Source organism: Aspergillus lucknowensis, assembly GCF_044049455.1.
Source record: "Aspergillus lucknowensis strain CBS 449.75 chromosome Unknown BJX67scaffold_55, whole genome shotgun sequence".
Lineage (NCBI taxonomy): Eukaryota > Fungi > Ascomycota > Eurotiomycetes > Eurotiales > Aspergillaceae > Aspergillus > Aspergillus lucknowensis.
The window spans coordinates 37,870-53,779 of NW_027263599.1; the positions used below are offsets into that span (position 1 = coordinate 37,870).

The following is a 15,910-nucleotide window of genomic DNA, read 5'->3' on the forward strand; positions in this document are numbered from 1 at the left end:
TTATAGTTTAGGGGGGGAATAAATTGTTATAGTTGGTGCCTGAACTAGCAGGCATCAACAACAACCCTACTCTAACCCTACTTAGATAGCTGCCTAATAGTGGCCCAATAGCCAATTATATAAGGATCCTGACTCTTGCATGTATCCTAGTTTTCTAAGTAATCTATTCTATTCCTCTTACAATAGAATCCTCCGCGTAAACCTGAATAAGTCCCTTCACGAAGACTAGGCAGCTCGATGCTTGCTGGCACCCGGCGTCGCGATAGTTGAATACTTTCGCCGAATCCCAACGCCTGTCAGAGAAACGGAGGTCGACAGCCAATGAATCTGATGTGCCACAGCGCCATGTCGAGACACTAGGGAATAAAGATGTACTGACCTGGTTATATTAGGTAATATGATGCTAAGGCTAAATCAGACTATAGTAGTATTAGGCAATCTAATATGATTGGATATAATAGAGCAGGTACTCTAATATAGGTATTATATAGTACTCCAGGATACTATAAAAATAGATATAAAAAGACTATTATTACCTATATTTAGAAAGTTTTTATTCTCTATCTATTATTAACTAGATTAATAATATACCTATTATTTACTAATTACTTTGGTTATCTACCTCTTTCTATACTTTATTTGACTCTAACAATCTATATTCTCTTTATTCCTCTCAAGAATATCCTTAGGCGTTCTCCTACGGATTGATCAGCGGACCCTAATCTAACAACGCCTTACATTTATGCTACTATACAAGGAGCTATATATATATTATAAAGGTAAGGCCTATATAATTATCTAAGTTAATAACCTAATACTTGTTAATAACATAAAAGCTAGTATTAATAATATCCAGGCTAATCTTGAGGAATTGTTTAATCTAAAGATAATTAAGGAACTAACCTAATTTCTAGACTATATTATTTACTAGAATCCTAATTCTAGTATTATATTAATAAGCTAGAATATTTATACTAAAAATATTCTTACCAAGTATAGCATAGCAATATGCAGCAATACTAATATCCTTATAAATCTAGTATACTAATCCTATTATATAAAGCTTGAAAAGTAAGAATCTAGCCTAAATAGTAATATTAAGAATATTAAATTAGTCCTAGTTTCTAACTTTATAATAGTCCTAGGTTAGCTTAATTAGCTTATTACTAAAATATAGCTTAATATCTAGTATACTATATTCTAACTATAATATTATATAAGCTCCCTAATCTAATATAACCTAAAAGCTGTTAAAAATCTACTATAGTATTTAAAATACTACTAATATTACCTATAAATTAATTAAAATCCTAAAGTAGGTCTATAGATTTATATTAATACTATATATTAAGATTATACTAATAGTAAGAGTACTAAGGTATTTATAATACTTTATATAGGCAGCCTAATATCTTAGTCCTTTAAAAAAGAATTAATACTTGCCCTATATATAATTATTATAGAACTTATTACTTTTAACTATATAGTTAAGAAAGTATTATATATCTAGAAGCTTGCTATAATACTTAGCTTGCTAATAAACAAGAAGATTATAATATTAACTAATAGTAATAATACTATCAAGTTACTTTAGAAAATAAGGTTCTTGCTTATTATAAAATAGCTAGATAACTATTTCCTATTTATTAAGAACTACCTAGAAGCAGGCAAGGTTAAATTCTTATATATTAATAAGATATATAATCTAGCTAATAGATTTATAAAATCACTTGATATAGGCTATTTTAAAGCCTTTATAAGATTAATTAATCTTTAAGAGGTTATTTAGTAGGCTAATTCACTTCTTATTTTTATAGAGGATATTAAAATAAGATTTTTCTATAGTTTTTCCTTGTAGTTTATATGTTTTTTCCTATATTTTTATCCTGAATTCTATACTTTAATACCAGGTATTGTATCTAGACTACCAAATTAGGAAGGTTGCTAGCCTTATACCAGCAAGTCACCTATAAGGGTGTGTTGGAGGCCTTGGTTGGGCAACTAGTGTCGGATTACCTAACCGGGTATTGCGTCGGACCGGAATTACTATTGTACGCGAGTTGCCCCTGAAGGGCCCTCGCGCCAAAACAGACCTTTAGAATACACACAATTCTATGAGTATTCAACCTGACGTCAAAACGTTGAGCTACCCCATCGGATCAACCCTTAATCCGAAAACTAGCTGAGGTCATGTGACCACACAACCTCCCTAGTAGGCCGCCACTCAGTAGCTAGAGAGAATCAAGCGGCATTTTTCGTTCTGGCCGACATTCACTAGGGCATGCTATATAGGCAGACCTACAAGCACCTCTAGCTACTTAATTACTAAAAGCAAGGGGTAAAACTTAGAACATATTTCTCTTTTTTAATCTCCTAGCAAAGGAATCTTTATATTAGGCAAGTTCAACCCTTAAGCTCTTAGAGCTAGCAGTATACTCTTCCATGGTAAAAAAAAATCTAGCCTATTCCCAACCAGGCTAGAAGAAACAAAAAAAAAAGTTAAACTACTTTTCCTTGACTACTCTCTTGGTACCACATTTCAAGCCAGCAAAACACCAAGATAATACTAGTCTAAACAGAACAAGAAACCAGGTATTTCTTTACCACAGGACACACAGTTTTCAAATAAAATTAACATTTAAGATAGCAGTAACAGACTTGCCATTAATAGCTGAACGCAAATAGCTAAAAATAATAACCATCTTTTTAGAATTGTCACGGCGCAGGCTATATAGGTGCGATCCAGGCAGATCAGACCATCGGGTCTGATCATAGTGACCTTTTGGTCCAGTTGGGAACACGTTGCCTGGATCACGTGGTACTCTCACAGTAAGTATCTTCCTAACTTATTACATGTTGCCTTTAGGTTATAAAAATAAAGGAATACTAATAGCATGCTAGTTCTAGGCCGGGAAATATTAACTAGGATATTTATCTTAAGAATAAATATTATACCTCCTAAGGCCCTAGTCCTGCACTCTCTAGTTAGCAGCACAGTTTTTAGCGTCTATATGCCAGATCCTATCAAGCCCAAGCCCAAGCCCAAGCCTCAGCCTCCAACAAAGCCAAAACCAAAAGAAGTGCCAGTTCTAAAACTAGAGAATTCAGTCTACAAGAGGGCAGGCCAGTGCACAACATTAGATAACCCTACCTGGTATACTATAGATGGTATGGACAAGCCCCATGGAAGAGATACAGGCCGCAAGATGGCGCATGGCTGGATCAACTGGAAACTGCTGGTTAGTCTCACATAACTTCCTCTAGGAGCCTTCTGCAGCAGCGTAATAAGTCTGATAAAGCATCTGTACGACGGCCTCAAGGCCAAAGGCGAAATCGTTGATTCGCGCGGCAACAACCTTGTTGTGGCTCTCTATGTCCCGGAGGCAGGGCCAGTCAGAGCCAAAGTTGCATGCTCCTTATTACCCTGCACCGCGAGCGGCTCACTATTGCGAATCAAATGATACCAGAACCTCCTGTTCGAAACGAGCGAATCGCCTTGGTGGGTCTTCTAGTATAGTCCTATGTATAGTTGATATGTCATGTTTTTAAAGTAATTACGAGGCCAGCACTGAGAGAAACGAACCACTTTGACACCCGCAAAGGGCTGGGGGGTTGGCGGAGAGACAGCAAACCCCGAGTTCAAAACGGAAGCTTCAATCGAATTTTCGTCCTTCAGCTGGTTCTCACTCCACCCTGCAAACACCCTGTTGGCCGTCACCAAAGAAATGTCAGACAACCAAGGAGACAAGGACGTCGCTGCTTCTGGTACTCTTCCTCCTCCTCCGCCAGAAATCCAAGCTCGAAAGTATCCGCGTTCATCATGAAGCTGAGGTCTGGCTATTTCTTCCAACCCGGAAGACCACCACCTTACATAGATCTGTTTGCTGCGCCCACCAGCCCTTATTTCTTCTACGGCACCCTGTCTGATCCCGCTATGCTCCGCGACGTCCTTTGCTTGGAATCCAAGCCACAACTTCGACCCGCCCCCATTACAGGCTACGAATGCAAGCTATAGGGCCAGTATCCAGTTCTCCTAGATGCCCAGAAAAGGTTGTTCGTGGGGCTGTCTATCAGAAAGCACTTTGAAGAGGTCTAGGGTTATCAATAACATATACACTGTTGTTCTAGAAAATTGGTATCCAGAGAAGAAGTACGACTAACTTCCGACTCTCAACCTGGAAGATTATCAGACAACCTTGAAATTTAGAGTCCGTTTGCAACAAATCACTTACAATTATTACTTTACAGATGCTTTGCAAAAAAAATTCGTGCCCAACGACATGAGTTCCAGCTGTGTGATATCCTCAAGGACTTCTTCAACATGGATGACCTAGAGAAATATCAACAATGTCTATGAGTTGCTTTGCTTATACTTTGTACTATAACACAAGTCGAGCTCGTTGCTATTCATATGCCAGTTTCCACTAAGTGGGTCCCTCGCGTAACTGTTCCGTGGCATATCATTGTCATAGCAGGCATAGCTCATTTCTAAACTGCAAGTGATGACTCCCCAGATATCATGGCATTCCACACCAATGAAGCAAAAAAGAAATTATCCGAATTAGTCGATACAACTAGAACTCCAACGAATGGATCAAGGCAATCTCAATACAGATGTATCAGGCAGTCGTCAACTATCTTTTATGTCGAAGTAATGGCAGGGGTTGCCACGTTCTCGTCGATAGTGATGAAATAGAAACGGGTGAACGACTTATGCAGACTCTGTATCAGCCCGTGAGCTGGTGAATGGTCGAGCGAGTGACTTCAAGCTCAAGGCCACACTATCACCTGATGGGCGTCTTGACTGGCTTGGGCTTGCACTGTCTCTGCGTCTTCTTAGAACACGGTCGATGCTGGCTTTCGTCCTTTCCATCAGTTCCGAGCGATCAAATGCAAAGGCGATAAAACTGCAATCTATCAGAGTGACTACGTTTGGGTTGTAAAAGTCACGGTGACGAGGAAGCCCGAAAAGCGCCAGATTCAGGTTCTCGCTTTGGCTTCTTGGAACTGAGACCCGACGACAGATTACGGACGATTCATCGCTTCGGATCGTGAGCATATAGTAACTCTCTTCGGCATTGGGATATTGAGTCATTATGATATGAGGTGAAACTAGAGTATCATTAGCTGTGTCGTAACCACACGCAATCCAGAGCACCAAGTCCTCGGTACGTACGTTCGATAAACCAGGTACTGTAGGTGTCAGTCTTACTGTCCACTGTAACAGCCACTAAAGCCGGTGGATGGCTGATCCTCGGCATAGTTATCGTCTTTTCCTCATGGGTATTGTCTTGATAACTTACAAGGTTCATAGTGGATGACGGAGAGATCGGACCTTTTGGTGTCGCGGGAACCCAGATCTGAAGACATCCCAGGCCTTCTTGCGGTGTGACGCCAAAAGCTCTGCGTTTCTTGCCAAAGCTCATTGGGATACTCAGGGCGGGGGTCAGCTCCACGGAGTACCCAGTAAGAGCCATTTGGAACCTGAAAAGCTCGGACAAGTCTCTGAATATCCACTCTTGTTCAGTATGTCCTGTTGAGTTGGTAAGGCGAATGGATAACTCGGACAGTTCGGCATTTCCGGAGGCAAAACGCAAGGCGTAAGCTGGGACCACTCTGTCAGAATGGGTGTCGATCATGCGCTGCTGTATTTGCTGTTTTCCGCGGAATGGATTTTTGGGGACCTTATTTTCCACAAGCCGGAGGGAGATAGGGCTGGAACGAAACAAAATGAGCTCCTCCGTGATATGTGGACCGCGGGGATGCGAAAAGCGAAGTAATTCACATTCATATGGTCTGCAGTTGCTTAGCTCCGGAAGAGGGGGTGGAGATGGCCATATATTAAATGCGGCGTCTGGTAGAACAAGCAGCTCATCATCCGAAAAGACCCCTCTGTGGCTATCCTCTGATGCCTCTTGTCGCAGTATACTATGACGATCAGCGATCCTTCGCTGAAGAGCCAGGAGTGTACGTTTGTAGATCCTTCCGGGATTGTGGTCCTGTAGAGATCTGCTTTCCTGAATGATAACAAGAAGCCAGCATGCCTTTAAGAGATTGAGATACTGTTCGGCTCTGTAATGTTCGGCTCTGTCAGACGACGGGCTGGGATGGAAATCCACCTCGGCGTCTGCCAGCTCCGTCACGCTCAAGCGGTGAAATCGACAGGCGGCAGCCAGCGTCTCCCACAGTGGTAGTCGCTTAATATCAAGATAGTCCTTCGGAGGGTTGGTAGCAACGGCGGCAAGAAATTTGTCACTGATCCGGGGCGATATGACAGGCAGGGCTCCGGGTATTTGCTGCTGCATACCAATTGAGTCCTGATGCACACTTTCTACTTCACTCAACATTGCATATATCTCCCTGAGCAGTTTAAGCTGTACCAGCTGTGTGACCAGATCGATACTCTGGAGGTGGCATCGGAGCCTCTCTCTCAACTGGGACGACCGTCTTTGCACCTCTTCGCCCCGTTTAAGCCTTTGCATCCTCGTCCATCCTCGACTGCTGTGGCGAGCGCAAAATTTGTCGCATTCCTTCAAAGTCTCAATAAAGTCTGCGCCGATCAGTTGCTCGCGGCCGTCTCGGGTAGGTGGGCTCAGATTATCGGATAGCAAGAGCAAATCTTGCGATTCTTGGTTAAGAACGTCAAGTTGAGAAACCTTTTCTTTGAGGAAAGCAACCTCGTTTCTTAGGTGCTGGACAGGCGCGACTAGAGGTCTCCATGTTGGCGTGGACCATGTCAGAGAGGAGAGAACTCACCTGGGTCATTTCTGTAGAGCTCGACAATCTTGGTACAAAGCTTAATCGCAGTAATCAAATCTGCAAAGCTCACCCCGATGAGCGACATTGCTTCGTGGCAGGTCTGTTTAGAAAATGGGGAGATGGAGGAACGCAAGGCTGGGGAAGAGTGAGGGGGCGGGCCTCTTCGTTCTTTTTGCCCGGGCGAGCCTCACCAAGGACCAGAATCCCTGCAAGTTCATCCTTTTCAGGTTTCTCGGCCTCTCGCGGAAAGGCCGCCAAGTAGCAACCAACGTCCACCTGACCTTATCTCCTTCGAGGCGGATTGAGGCACAAGGGACATGATTGGAAAACCTCCACGCAAGGCGAACTCAAAGGCAGCCCGCAATTTAGGGTGAAAGAGGGCAGTGCAACAGCCTCAGTTGGAGACTGTTCCGAAGTATGCATGTTCCTCATCGGATTCATAAACAGTGGTGCACCCCTTGCGCTTGATGTAAGTTGCTCTGCATCGTTGATATCTTGCACAGATGGCCAAGGATATTTTTCATGGCGTCAATACCGACTTCACCGAGTATGCCCGGGCAGAGGAGCCGGATGATAACTGGAGGGAGGTTGATAATGCATTTTCTCTTGCTGACAATCAGAGAATTGGCCCCTTTACAATTATGGCTCTAGCTCTCAATCGAACAATAGGTTAGTGATCCTATTTCCCAGAACAGACGTCTCTTTGCCTAACACGAGCCTGGGTAGGTACTGGTATCTTTCTCACGCCCGCACGCATCCTACAAGGGACGGGTAGTGTCGGAGCAGCCCTCCTCCTCTGGGCGTTTGGTGGCGCTTATGGAGCCTCTGGTCTCGCTTGCTGGCTTCAATTTGGGCTCTCTATACCCTGCTATACCATCCCCGGACGGGGGAAGAAGAATGTGCCACGCAGTGGTGGAGAGAAGAATTATGTACGTTGGCCAAAACTGCAGCAGTCCTCTCCAACATACCTTAATGAATTTGCCTAATTTTATCTAGCTGGAGTTCTTGTTCCCTAGACCTCGGTTCCTTGCCACATGCATGTACGGAGTTCCATTTATTCTGCTCGCCAACCTCTCGGGCAATGCCATCGCGTTTGGTATCCAGGTGATGCGAGCAGCTGGTCACGAAGACCCATCCCAGGGGGCGGTGGTTGGCCTCGCGATAGGGGTTCTCACATTGTGCATTTCTTTGAATATTTTCTCTCGACGTGGCGGTCTTCTTGTCAACAACTTCTTCGCGGTTATCAAGGTCCTGACCTTGATAACGATCATCGTCCTTGGGTTTGTCAAAGCGGGTGGTGGTCTCCGAAGTACGGGAAACCCAACAGCATCCAAGAACTTCGACCCCGATACCTCCTTCTCCGCTGGTCGGCGCGACTTGGCGAGCTATGTTCATTCCATGTTTTATGTTTCATATTCTTACTGGGGCTTCGAGCAACCTTTCTATGTGCTCAGTGAAGTCAAGAGCCCGAGGAAAACCTTCCCAAGATACACCCCGATTGCCATGGCAATTACAATTGGCCTATACATGTTGGTTAATATCGCCTACCTCTGTGTTGTATCGAAGCAGGCTGTGCTGCAAAGTGATATGGATCTAGCGACCTTGTTCTTCGAGAATATCTTCGGGAACAATGAACGCGCAAAAAGTGCGATGGCGGCAGTGATCGCCATCTCAGCCTTTGGCAACCTTCTTGTCCAAACATTCACTGCAGCCCGAGTGAAGCAGGAAATAGCAAAAGAAGGAATACTGCCCTTCGCAAAATTCTTTGCACCTGGGCGCATCACGCCGTGGGAGTATCTGAAGCGAAATCTGGCGGGCGAACCAAGGCCAGAGGCAAACGATATTGATTCCCACCTCGAGAAGACACCCATGGGTGCTCTATGCCTCCAGTTCCTGAGCTCAATCTTTTTGGTGGCTGTGACATCCATGCTCAAGCCCACAACAGCATACAACTTACTGGTCAGTCTCTTCAGCTATGTCATCGTGGGCGTCTCGGGCTTCTTCGTCTCCGGAGGCCTCCTGTTTCTGAATCTCACAGGCGCATACCAATGGAGAGAAATATCTAACTACAAGCCGCGGCTTGGCACCTTCTCTGCACTGCTTTACTTTCTAACTAACGGGTTCCTCCTCTTTGCCGCATTTGCTCGCCCGGACCGTGGTTCGCCATTCTCTCGAGAGAAAGCCGGAACGCCCTGGTACCTGGTCCCCACGATTGGGTTGTCCGGGCCCCTGTGGGGATTGCTCTGGTTTCTGGGACTCAAGATGAAAGAAATCCTTAGCCACCAGAAGTTACACGTCGTGAGAAACCCACTGATATGTCCGGTTGATATCCGGAACCCTGAAGGAGAATGGACTCAGCTCTCAGAACGTGTAGTCGAAAGCTGGATACCCGTCATTGTGAGGACTTGAGCTCGGGGTTCGATAGGTAAGGCACCGTTATGGTTTGGGATTTTTAATACTAATACCTTGTCTTTCTGACCTCGTTTGGGATTTCACAGTTTAATCTGAAATTTGACTACGCTTTCAAATTGATATGGTCCGGCCCAGCCACATATAGGTGGATTCATAGAGAAAGTCGGCATATCCAGCAAGCTTCGCGACGATAAGCAAGATATAGTGTAGTTTTAGACGTTTGCCACGGCCGTATTCAATTTCGAGAGTGGGCGAAGGTGTTAGGGTGCCTCAGTTGGCCTATACTATTATTAATATATAGCCAACTAAAACCTCTCTTCAATTCCATCACCTAGTTCTTGCAGGCGCTCTCTTACCCTAGTCCCTGGCCTTGTATTACTGTGGCTAGCATTAGTACCCCAATTACATCCCCGCACCAGCAATCACTCGGCTCCAAGCCCTATTTCAATATTGTGTCGTTCTCCAGCATCCCATGAAGGGTGTTGGGTATGTTGATCACTTCATGATATTAAATCACCCCCGAGGGGTGAGCGGCTCACCCGGCCGGCGACACCCAACTTCCGCCCGTGTTTAAGCCACAGTATGGTGGGTGACCACATGCGAATCCCAGCAGTTCTACAACGAACACCACCCGGGCGAAGTGCCCACGAGCCATCAAGGCACATGACCTGGTATATCGCCAAGGATTGGTATGCGGCATACCAATCTGGTATATAACTACCTGATGGTAGGCCCTATACTAACATTGACTGGAAAGACTGGAGGAAGAAGGGACATATAAGGGACACTCATTACTACTGTACCTAACTTTCCTCTCTTCGTGATCAATACTACTGTTATCAGAGTACCAGCAATTCTACTAAGGATCCTTGCGAAGCAACTCGTCTAGCACTTACTCTACAGGTTATAGTATATGTACTATAGGCTGGCCCTGCCCTTTCACCTCGACTTCCACCCGACCATGACGAGTCTTCATACTCGTTGGACGTGACCGTACCAGGTAAGATAGGTCAATCCGAACCCTTTGGAAGTCCCGCGTGAGAGCCCGGGGTTAGAAGCGTACGAGAGGTCGTCGCTTTGATAACAATATTATAAGTTAGTACTATAATATTGGAAAAGAAGCAAGTCAAGTTGCAACTAACTTACCTGGGAGACACTATTTATTATATCTTTGGGACAAAAACCTTAAAAGAGGGGGATTGTTAGAGAATTGGATAATAATAGCTAATAAACCTTATTATACTATAATACCATATTATAATGCTATAGAATAATTATATACCAACCCAATTATAGTAATATAGATGTATTAATATAATGCCAAGCAAAGCAATTTTAATAGAATAATATAATTAATATAATAGATAAAGCATCTGGGCATGGAAGGAACGACCAGCAGGAGTTTGACAAGTACTCGGACGACACCCATCTGAACGTACATCCGCACCATCACCATACAACCAGCGTCGGCTGAGGCCGGTTCTACGTCAGGCACACGCTCTATCAACAATAATACATCTCCATCATTGTTGCCTCCAATTAGGCACGGCATCGCTGAGCTCGTTGCGTCAGAAGTTCCTGGTGGATGGTCGTGGATGAATCCGATCGTTCATATCCACGGTTGGCTCATGAGCGCTGCTTTTTTGGTTCTCTTCCCCGCTGGAGTAGTTTCGATGCGGTCAGGATCTAAAAATGCGTTCCAGTACCATTGGATCCTGCAGGTTCTCACCTCAATTCTCTTATTAATCGGCGTGGGTATCGGCCTTATCCGCGCGCATAAGTTATCATCTTTCCACCACTGGGTCGGAAGTATCATGGCTGTTTGCTGTCTTTTCCAAATCATGCTAGGCTGGCGACATCACGGACTATTTATGCAAATACAACGACGTCAATGGGCTTCCTACGGCCATGTATGTCTGGGGCGTGCCTTTCTACTACTTGGCTGGACAAACGTCGTTACAGGATTGCTACTGACAGGGCGAAGTTGTACCTGGATGCTGTAGCCCTTGGCCTCATCTCGGCTCATGCTGTGGTCCTAATCGCCTGGGTTTTGGTGGCAGCCCGTCAGCATACGCATCAGCCGCAATTGGAAGAGGAGAGCCCCCTGTACGCTCTGCAACCTGCGCGTGAGGATTACTTTACGGTTGCCGTTGAGGATGACAATGATATTGAAAGTCGGTCTAGCCGTGACGAATCACAGCCTGTCACGATAAGCAAGAAAGACGTGGAGTAAACAGCAATGAAATGAATAACCTGAATCGATACGCCGCTCCTAGTTAAACCTATAGGAAACGCCGTTGCCCGTATACCGGGTGCGTGTCAGAAATACCAAAGATATACACCACATCCCAGCCGTGACCGGACACATCATTCAGTCTCTTGGAAAATTGGTGATGAAGGCAACTTGCACAGCAGCAAACCTGTCCAACATAAGCGAAGTCAGCTCCAATCTCCAAATGTAGCCAGTGTCAAGAAAAGCCGAGCGATAGACTTACGCTGTCGAAGCTGCAAACACCTCCACCCGTCTCGCCTTTGCCAAAAGTCCGAGAATAATCGAAAAGCAGATATTATAGAGGACAATGATGACCAACCGCCAAACCATATGATCCACAAGATACAGCACGATCATCGAAGTTGCGGGAATCACCGACGAGGTAATCGTGCTCGTCACCCTCGTGGCACGGATAATTCTGTCATCGTCGTAATAAACCACACCTGTCTCTTCGTCCCCGGCCTACACACAACGGAAATCTACTGTCAGCAAACACATCAAGCCAATCGGGGAAGCAACGCAGGAAGTAAACGAAGCCAGGGACCGCAAAGAACCTTTTTATCCCCAACCACCCCATGATACCACGGTACAACGGTCCCAAAAACCCACCTCGTGAGCGAATCCACGTTCTCGTATCGTCCAGAAAGCGTAACAAGGTCCTTTGTGCTCTCGCCATTTCCCCCGAACCACTGATCGCATTCCACGGGGGTCGCGCAGAAGGCATTCTCCTTCAGCCAGCCGCGGAAGACTTCCAGATCTCGCCCATGCGGAGCTTTCAGCCGAAGGAGTTGTGCGTGTTGCGCAAATGCTGTATCTATACCGTTGTATCAGCACTGGCAACTCCTCCCAACCCGTACTAATTAGTACTATATCGACCCAAGTTGAACTCCAGCTCCAACTTCACGAGAAAGAATATAAAATGGGACATCACTTACTATACTCCCCCAACAACACCCTCAACTCCATCCACTTCTTCCACTGCGCCGACGGCTCCTCACCCCCTTTCAAAAGCCGCACAGAAGAAGAGAACTGTTCGCGGAATTTCTCCCGAGACTCCCTATCCTCTTTCATAATCCGGTTTAGCTCTTTCTCTTTGATCACGATCTCCGCTTGGAGGTAGAGGAGGTTCTTCGCATTCAGCCGCTTAAATGCGCGGAAGATAGAGAGTCCCTTGTCGCCGGTCATTAGGGCTGCAAGTCTGTCGTAGCCTTCCATTTTTTTTTTTTTTTTTGGATGTTAATTTTTCCGGGGAGATGAACTGTATGAAAGCTTGGGGTTCTCTAGTTTAGGTAGGACGTAGCTTCTGCTAAGCTAGATCTCGCGGCTCTCTTTTTCCTTATATACTATATAATCTACACAACTGCATTGCGAGGCATACTGCGTCTTCACTGAGCCTCAAGTCTCGAGCCTTGAGTGCAAGTGTGAACAGAGTTGGGCACACCACAACCAGATTGATTGTTCGCGGCCTTGTGCACGAGTACCTGAGCCACACGAGGCTCAGAGCGATGTAATGGGATTGATAGGTGTGCATTTGTTCTTGAGCATATCTTACATTACTTGAAGAGACGATCATGCAGCTTGAGTTGCCCAAGCTGGAATCTCAAGGCAGAAACTGCTACCCAGAGCAAGACGCAGGCAGCTTGTGAGTGTCAAATGCTAAATGCTTGGTCGAGTGTTACGCGATTTTCGTCGGCTACCTGATCCATATTGATGCCTGGGCGCGATACCCTTCCCCCTGCATACGAATGTGAATTTGAAGCCAGATTGAGTGGCGTTTTCCCCTGGAAAAGTGATAATTTGAAGTAGAATACGTAACCATTGCTTCAACCGAAATCAGGAATACATTATCAGCCGTATATTTGAGAAAATGCCAACCTACCCAGGCCCTAAATGATCTTTCTCGGAGTGGTATTGCAGTCTCTTCCAGATGTCCGCATCCTCTTCCCAAAGTCTATATTGTTGAATAGAAGATCTCCCTATCAACATGTCAAATTGGCTGTCCTCGATCACCAAGAATCGTGTTCTGTGTGATCTTTGTCCGGTGTATAACTTCCACGTCGTCTCAACCGTGCCGATAGGCTCCACGTAGAGCCCATTCGGAAGCCGTACCTCGAATCCATCGTAAGGATCAATGGGAATTCCCAGTAGATGTGGTATCTCATCCGAAACTGCGTCGATATTGACCCCAAATTCAAGCAATACGCGGCGGTAGACAACGTCTTCCGCAAGCCCAAAAACCATCATGTCGTATGTAAATATTTTCCGAGTTATATCTTCTGGTTTGCTGTTGGAGTTTCTGTCTGTGAATTTATCCTCACGCTGCTGTCGTGAAGGTGCAGTCCGCAAGTCTCGCTCCCGCCCGTCGTTGCGTGTATTGGGCCACCATTTCAACTGAGCGAATGGACGCTTCGAGCGAGATGCAGTCGCAGTCGGTGAGAAACCATGCTTTGGATACTGGGTTTCAAACTTCGAGCCTTTTTGTCGGTCACAACAGGAAACGACGCCGCGAGTCGCATGTTTCCACGATTGAAGCAAAGGCATCTGTAATAGGTGACCAAGGGGATAGCAGGTTAGAGCTCCTTGCTAAGTGAAGATCATACTGACAATATGAAGGGAAAAGGAAGAGTAGTTGCTTACCCCTTGGTAGTATATCCAGATATTCTTATACAATTATCCCACTGACGAGGCCCTCATGAGGCTCTGTAATGGACGAGGCTCGATGCTCGCAATACCCTTCGTAAACCCATCATTATCAACAATTCGGAATTGTTTCCGCGATTCCGGGGGCAGGGCTCACAAGTCTCAAGCTCTTTCGAGGCCTTATTTTCAAATCTCTTCTTTAAGGATCCAAGCCCCGACCTGCCGTCTTCTTGCGCATCTAATAACACAATCGACTCTTGACCGCTCGGCCCTGATATTTGGATATCAAATGCAAGGGTGAGTGGGTCGAGATCTCTCTTTCAAAGGATGACTCGGACCGACATCTGCGTTCTTTGTCTTGCATCAAAAAGCAAACGGGAGCCAATAGTGTCCCACCGATCGTTTTGTCGGTGAAGGTGTCTGGGTTAGTCGAGCCACGAGCGGCTGGGGGTTTAAAGTTCAGCTGTCGTAATATTTGTGGGATGAATCCTATTGGTTGTGTGGGAGTTTGAGGGTGTGAACAAGCAGGCGGCAGGACGTGGGAGGACGTGGCGGTTTCTGAGGTTGCATTTGCAGGCATTAGAACCAGCATCGCTCTTACCTTCTTGGCGAGATGCAGATTCTCTCCGAGCCTTCTCGCCTGCGAAGATGAGACCATAACATTTATTGCGACGTGTTGACTTTTCATAAGTGGGATTTTCATGGACTCGAGAGATGGAGGGGACTTTGCAAAGTGCGCTACGAGAAATGAGATTCACCCTCGAGGATGTAGTGCAACGAATCAACATGCGATTAAGCGTCTCCCAACACAATGCGACATTCCTTCATGCTCCAACCACCGCAATAATAGTGTCGCATCACAGGTTCGCTGAGCTTGTAGACTGACCATTTGAAGGTCCCTTCCCTTTGCCCTTCCTATCCTTCAAAGACTGTTCGAATTCAGCTTCAGTGGCTTCAGCCTTCGCCCGGTTCTGCTTCTCATGTTCAGAAGCCTTCTCTTCCCACTCTTTGCTCGCTAAACAACTTAGTCGGTTAGCATTTATTGTCCTTGAGGGGAGGCCATCAGCGGTTAGGTGGGAAGGTAGGGCAGAGCTCAAGGAAGATAGAAGCCAGTCACTGACGTTTACTACCAAACCCTTTGAGCTGACTTGGAGCCGCAGAGTAAATCTTGTTCCCATTTTGCCCATCAGGCGCAAATTTCTCCTTCCAGCTCTTCGCAAGGAGAATGTCGTATCTACCCGCGATCCGCACGTTCTCACTCTCAGCAACGTAGTCCCGAAGAGAGGATGAGCATCGCGCACCGCGCTGTTTTATCGACATGGATACTTGGCTCTGCACTGTATATGAAACACCCTGAGAGTCCACGACTACCTTGCTCGATGCAAGAGGCTTTGATTCCAATTGTAGCAGGTCCTCCAGTTGTCTCCAGCGTTTCCAAGTGATAATATTCTCGTCGGCGGACTCGTCAATGACAGCTTCAAGATGGGCGTCCTCCCCGTTCCCGCCTGGGTGCCGAACGATTACGGAGGTAGTGGTTCGTTCCTAGAAAGGGAATCAGCTATGTTTAGCAAGCATTCATCAAGCGCATAAGAGAGTGGCCGCATTAGAGACAAATATAATTGTGAACATAAGCCCTCACCATATAGGATCCCATATTGAAGTGGATTTCGGCGTACAGTGGCCGTGTCTTTATTAGTGATTGTGATTGTCGTCCTGGGTTTGGGCTTCAGGAAGCATACAGACCTCCTCCCTCCCCACCGCCAACAGGACGAATGATGGCCTTCATATCTCTGTCGTAGAGGGTACGTTGGGTATCAAGATCATGTT

General features: G+C 45.8%; 7 protein-coding genes across 7 annotated transcripts; 2 read left to right on the top strand and 5 right to left on the bottom strand.

Moving 5' to 3' along the window:
- Positions 1–5,036: 5,036 nt before the first annotated feature.
- BJX67DRAFT_384914 (uncharacterized protein) lies at positions 5,037–6,844 on the bottom strand (the record flags this gene model as incomplete). The annotated part of the gene is made up of 4 exons (XM_071033751.1): positions 5,037–5,112; positions 5,177–5,193; positions 5,304–6,706; positions 6,757–6,844. The coding sequence occupies 4 exons, from the start codon at positions 6,842–6,844 to the stop codon at positions 5,037–5,039; spliced, it is 1,584 nt and encodes a 527-aa protein (XP_070882142.1).
- A 418-nt stretch (positions 6,845–7,262) lies between these two features.
- On the top strand, positions 7,263–9,168 carry BJX67DRAFT_384915 (amino acid permease-domain-containing protein; the record flags this gene model as incomplete). The annotated part of the gene is made up of 3 exons (XM_071033752.1): positions 7,263–7,428; positions 7,486–7,688; positions 7,756–9,168. 3 exons carry the CDS (start codon positions 7,263–7,265, stop codon positions 9,166–9,168), a joined length of 1,782 nt encoding a protein of 593 aa, XP_070882143.1.
- Positions 9,169–10,844: 1,676 nt separating this feature from the next.
- BJX67DRAFT_384916 (uncharacterized protein) lies at positions 10,845–11,404 on the top strand (the record flags this gene model as incomplete). Its single annotated transcript, XM_071033753.1, has 2 exons — positions 10,845–11,081; positions 11,156–11,404. 2 exons carry the CDS (start codon positions 10,845–10,847, stop codon positions 11,402–11,404), a joined length of 486 nt encoding a protein of 161 aa, XP_070882144.1.
- Positions 11,405–11,542: 138 nt separating this feature from the next.
- Positions 11,543–12,658, bottom strand: BJX67DRAFT_390745 (uncharacterized protein; the record flags this gene model as incomplete). The annotated part of the gene is made up of 4 exons (XM_071034674.1): positions 11,543–11,591; positions 11,667–11,905; positions 11,998–12,257; positions 12,379–12,658. The coding sequence occupies 4 exons, from the start codon at positions 12,656–12,658 to the stop codon at positions 11,543–11,545; spliced, it is 828 nt and encodes a 275-aa protein (XP_070882145.1).
- A 543-nt stretch (positions 12,659–13,201) lies between these two features.
- BJX67DRAFT_266376 (uncharacterized protein) lies at positions 13,202–14,185 on the bottom strand. The gene is made up of 2 exons (XM_071026437.1): positions 14,081–14,185; positions 13,202–13,984 (listed from the first exon to the last, which is right to left on the bottom strand). Exon 2 carries the CDS (start codon positions 13,982–13,984, stop codon positions 13,319–13,321), a length of 666 nt encoding a protein of 221 aa, XP_070882146.1. The 5' UTR covers positions 14,081–14,185; the 3' UTR covers positions 13,202–13,318.
- Positions 14,169–14,991, bottom strand: BJX67DRAFT_266350 (uncharacterized protein). The gene is made up of 2 exons (XM_071026435.1): positions 14,241–14,991; positions 14,169–14,176 (listed from the first exon to the last, which is right to left on the bottom strand). Exon 1 carries the CDS (start codon positions 14,784–14,786, stop codon positions 14,322–14,324), a length of 465 nt encoding a protein of 154 aa, XP_070882147.1. The 5' UTR covers positions 14,787–14,991; the 3' UTR covers positions 14,169–14,176; positions 14,241–14,321.
- Positions 14,992–15,838, bottom strand: BJX67DRAFT_266349 (uncharacterized protein). Its single transcript, XM_071026434.1, has 2 exons — positions 15,723–15,838; positions 14,992–15,625 (listed from the first exon to the last, which is right to left on the bottom strand). Exons 1-2 carry the CDS (start codon positions 15,735–15,737, stop codon positions 15,197–15,199), a joined length of 444 nt encoding a protein of 147 aa, XP_070882148.1. The 5' UTR covers positions 15,738–15,838; the 3' UTR covers positions 14,992–15,196.
- Between the last annotated feature and the right edge of the window lie 72 nt (positions 15,839–15,910).